General features: G+C 35.2%; 1 protein-coding gene across 1 annotated transcript; it reads right to left on the bottom strand.

The window, feature by feature from the left end:
• Positions 1–229: 229 nt before the first annotated feature.
• LOC144285257 (olfactory receptor 1D2) lies at positions 230–1,171 on the bottom strand. Its single transcript, XM_077850421.1, has one exon. It carries the CDS (start codon positions 1,169–1,171, stop codon positions 230–232), a length of 942 nt encoding a protein of 313 aa, XP_077706547.1.
• Between the last annotated feature and the right edge of the window lie 4,319 nt (positions 1,172–5,490).

The raw sequence follows: 5,490 nt of genomic DNA, 5'->3' as shown, positions 1-5,490 counted from the left end.
TGTGGGACCCGATCCCGGGTCTCCAGGATCATGCCCTGGGCTGAAGGTGGTGCTAAACCGCTGAGCCACCTGGGCTGCCCATATTCACATTTCTTTTTTTCATCACAGCTGTATGAGCTCATTCTGAGTTGGTGCTATGTACTATGTACTCTATTCCCCATAGGATAATGCCTTGCACATGGTGAAGGAAATTTCCAGTCTCCACTTAAATGGCCTTTCCAAAATTACTTCATGTCAACCTCTGGAAGGCTTTCCCTAGGAACAGTCTTCCCAGAGCCCCATGCATGTCCTTGTTCCTCAGGCTGTAGATGAAAGGGTTCATCATGGGGGTCACCACAGCATACATCACTGTGGCTACTGAGTCCTTCATGGAGTAGGTGTGGAGAGGCTGCAGATATACCATACAAAGTGTCCCATAGAAGAGGGAGACTACAGCCAAATGGGAGGCACAGGTGGAGAAGGCTTTGTACTTGCTAGAGGCTGAGGGTATTCGGAGGATGGCTCTGACAATCCAGACATAGGACATTATCATGAACCCTAGTGGGGCGAGGAAGATGAAAGATCCTGTAGCAATCAGCACTGTATGATTTACTTGGGTGTTGGAGCATGCAAGCCTCAGCAGGACATACATCTCACAGAAGATGTAGTGGATCTTCCGGGATCCACAGAATGTCACTCTGGTCATTAGGAGGGTGTGGGTGAGGCCATAGAGGGCAGAAAGTGCCCAACACAAGGCGAGGAGCAAAATACAGAGTCCAGGGCTCATGGCTGTGGTGTAGTGGAGGGGGCGGCAGATGGCCACATAGCGGTCATATGCCATTGTGGCCAGGATGAGGTTGTCCAGGGCCACCAAGGAGACCAGGAAGTAAAGCTGTGTCAGACACCCTGCATAGGAGATGGCTTTGTTCTGAGACTGGAGGCTCACCAGCATCTTGGGTATTGTATTGGTGACGAAGAAGAGGTCAGTGAAGGAGAGGTTGGCCAGGAAGAAGTACATGGGAGTGTGCAGGCGGGGATCAAAGCTGATGGCCAGGATGATGAGCACATTTCCTACCACTGTGACCAGGTACATGGACAGGAACATCCAGAACTGGACCCGCTGCTGCTCAGGACTCTCAGAGAGCCCCAGGAGCAGGAACTCAGAGACTATAGTTTGGTTGCTTTCATCCATTTTTCCTACTGTCTGCAACATTAACACCAACAAATGTTTATTAAATGCTCTCAATTGAATAAGGACTTCAAATAAGCAAAATCAACTATTTTTTAGCATTAAAAATATCTTAGGCTAAATTTTATAATTTTTTGATATTAAACAATGCAATAGCATATAAAAGCAAAACATGGGAAATTTTTATACAACTCAATTATTCCAGCAACTTCTAATCTGGCCAATACTCAATACTGTATGAATAATACACATATCTTATTTTAAATCATATCATCTTACAAATTTCTTGAAGTGCTTAAAGATTAGATGGTATATTATGATATTGTGTAGATATAAGTGATGTTTAAAACAGGTGTATGTGGTATAAGAAATTGGTGTTATACAATTGGATGAAAGATATTGTAAAGGAAATGGAAAAATGATGATTTGCTGAGAGGATGACCTATTTGGGAAACCTAAAACAATTCACTGAAATGCCATTAGAAATAAAAATGGATTTGAAAACACTTCAAATCTGAGTTCTGACACTTTCTGTTAAACCCCCAGCTAGTTACCTGAGCTTTATATATATATATATATGTTTTTTGTATAGCACATCTTCTTCTTTTTTTATTTATTTATAAATTTATTTTTTTTATTGGTGTTCAATTTGCCAACATATAGAATAACACCCAGTGCTCATCACGTCAAGTGCCCACCTCAGTGCCCCTCACCCAGTCACCCCCATCCCCCGCCCAACTCCCCTTCCACCGACCCTTGTTCGCTTCCCAGAGTTAGGAGTCTTTCATGTTCTGTCTCCCTTTCTGATATTTCCCACTCATTTTTTCTCCTTTCCCCTTTATTCCCTTTCACTATTTTTTATATTTCCCAAATGCATAAGACCATATAATGTTTGTCCTTCTCCGATTGACTTATTTCACTCAGCATAATACCCTTCAGTTCCATCCACATCGAAGCAAATGGTGGGTATTTGTTGTTTCTAATGGCTGAGTAATATTCCATTGTATACATAGACCACATCTTCTTTATCCGTTCATCTTTCTTTTTTTTTTTTTTTTTTCCGTTCATCTTTCGATGGACACTGAGGCTCCTTCCACAGTTTGGCTATTGTGGACATTGCTGCTATAAACATCGGGGTGCACATCTTTTTTTTATATATAAATTTATTTTTTATTGGTGTTCAATTTGCCAACATATAGAATAACACCCAGTGCTCATCCCGTCAAGTGCCCACCTCAGTGCCTGTCACCCATTCACCCCCACCCCCCGCCTGAGCTTTTTTAAGACTATTTCTTTCTGTGAAAAGTGGATCATGGTAAGAATAAAATGAAGTAATAAAAAGCTGGCCTACTTTAAGTATTTAAGAAATGAATGAAGTAATAAAAAACTGGTCTGCAGTAAGTACTCAAGAAATATTTATTATTATTATTATTATTTTGTTATTATTTTTATTTTTATTATATGTAAGCAATAGTCAAGAATAATAAGTTTAAAAAATAATGTGAAAGGATACGTGGCTGGCTCTGTAGGATGCACATGTGACTCTTGATTTCGGGTTCATGAGTTGAAAAACTTCACTGGGTGTAGAGATTACTTAAAAAAATTACATATACATATTATATATTATAGATTATGCTATATGTTATAATTATATATGTTATATTTATATTATAATTATATATTATGATACTATAATGTGAAACAATGCCATCTACATCATCAACAAACAAATCTATGCATTAAAATGTTGATATTCAGTCGGGGTCTCCTAATTCTTCAGAGAAGCATATAGTGGAAACTTAGTAAGTGGAAAAGCATACCAAGATTCCCAAGGTTTTTATTCTACTGCATGAATCTAAAATTTGAACTATTTGAAGTAAAACTTTGAATAGGGTTTTTAAGAAAACATCTATGTTTAACTTCAAAATAATTGTGAAAATGAGCTAGAAAAATGTTGAAAAAGAGAGAACAGGGGGTCACTTCCCTGCCAAATATAAAGGGTTATAAAACTATGTGGTACTGGTGCTGGAATGAACAGATCAACCAAACAGGTTCAAGTACAGACCAAAGAACATGTAGGATTCAGTGTATTATTACTGTAGCACTTTGGGAAAAAACTGTTGTATTATTCAATAAATGGCATTGAGACAATTGTCTCATTATTTTAGAGGAATATGAGATCCATATTTTGTTTTTTACCAAACACATTTCAAGCATACCAAAGATTAAAATAACATGTCTTTTTTCCTTTCAAAAATCTAAAATATAAGAAATAAAAATCTTAAAAACAGCAAAAAGAATAAAAAGGAGGACATATAAATAAGTTATATTCAATTTCACTGTGTGGAGATAAATAACAATGTATTATTTAACATTTGTATTATTTGAGATGCGAAGGGTGAAAAAGACCAGGCTAAGAAGTCTGGATCAAAGAGCATTACAGAGAATTACATGTGCAAAGCATGTGAGCTGAGCCTTCATTGTATATAAGGAGTTAAATATGGGTCAGTATGGTTGGGGTGAAGGGGAAAGTGGTGAGATGTGGGATGGTGCAGGTAAGCAGGGGTCAGGTCATGCAGAGCCTTGCTAGGATTTAAAATTTTTATTTTAAGTACAGTAAAAAGCCTTAAAAAGCTTAAGCAGAAGAAGGTATATTTATTAACTGTTCTTTTTTTTTTTATTAACTGTTCTTCTATTTGTATTTTACCAATAGTGTTTTGATAATTAACTATGGATTTTCATTATTAATCAAATGCTTTTTCAGTGCTATTACGCTGATAGCTTTTGTAATAATTGAACCATGCCTGGATTTAAATTAAATTAAATTAAATTTAAATAGAAAGAAAGCAAACACCATCCCAAATTCTGCCTTGCAACCAACTGTAACATTTTGGTGAACATACTTTCTCAGTTTTTTTGTTTCAGTTACCTTATGCACTCGACAATGTGATGGGTAAATTCTCCAAGTCAATATTGTGACTTATCATATAATTTTCTTCCTGAATAACTTTATATTGCTGCCTGCATGATTTTTTGTTTAGTCTTAAAATTAAAATTTACTAAGTTCTGTTCAGTAATTACACTGAATTCTACTGTGTGGAGATAGATAGCTTCACATTTTGATATTTTTATTATTTGAGATATGAAGGATGTTTCTCCACTGATTTATCTGACCTACAATGTCCTTATCAACCTTAAAATTATGTCTCCTTTCATTTTATGAAAATCTTCTTTCGTTTTTTCCTTATTTTTTCTGTTACATTTGTGGGAATTTATACTATAAATATACAGTAACTATAAATTAACATTTTATTTTGGTAACACTACTCCATCTCATCTAAAAAACGTAGTAAACCCCAACCTGCATTTCTGAAAATGAATAGACCAATTAAAGTAGTGTTTTGAATAGACTCAATAGTCTAATAGAAGAGTATCATTCCAAGTATTCAGATGAATGATCCTTTTATACAGAAGACTTTATATAAAAAACAAAACTTTAAAAAATTAATTAATGATACCAATAGCAGGTAGATATTGCATCTGTCAAAAGAGAATGCCCCTCTATTAAGAAAATTTCCTTTTGGGTGAAAAATAAGATCATGAAATTTAAAAATATAATGGTAGGCAATTGACTTTCGGCATAACAATATGAGAAGCTCCACTGACCCACTCCCCAGTGACACTTGTGAAAATATCAAAATAGAAGGTTTTAAAACTGATGGAAATGGTCCTAAGGGCAAATAGCAAACGAAGAAGTGTTCAAGAACATCTTTGAAAATTCAGTAAGAAATATGGAAAATAAAAATATGAGAAAACAGCAATCCCTGAATAACTAGAGTAGCTATACATTAGCCTTTAAATATAAAAGTAGATTTTAGAGATTAAAAATAGGCTTTAAAAAATAAAAAATAAAAATAGGCTTTAATTTAAAAAGATTATTAGAAATAAAGGGAGACATTTAAAAGGGTAAATTGATCAGTAAATATAACGATTGTAAATACATATACACTAAAATATATAATGCAAACACAAACACATAAAAAGAGAAATACATAATTTAAAATGAGTAGGTGGAGATTTCAACATCATACTTTCAGTAGTGGATTGAACAACTAAGCAGAAGATCAACAAGGAAGAAGAGGACTTGAGAATACTATATATATTATATATATATATTTTTTAAGATTTATTTATTATTTATTTGAGAGATAGAGAGAGCAGGGACGAGAGCAGAGGGAGAGAGAGAGAATCTGAAGCAAAGTCTGACATAGGGCTCAATTTCATGACCCTGAGATCATGACCTGAGCTGAAACCAAGAGTAG

This window comes from Canis aureus, chromosome 16 (genome assembly GCF_053574225.1).
Source record: "Canis aureus isolate CA01 chromosome 16, VMU_Caureus_v.1.0, whole genome shotgun sequence".
Taxonomy (NCBI): Eukaryota; Metazoa; Chordata; class Mammalia; order Carnivora; family Canidae; genus Canis; species Canis aureus.
The sequence above is the reverse complement of the archived record's forward strand: the minus strand, read 5'-3'. Positions and strand labels throughout refer to the sequence as shown.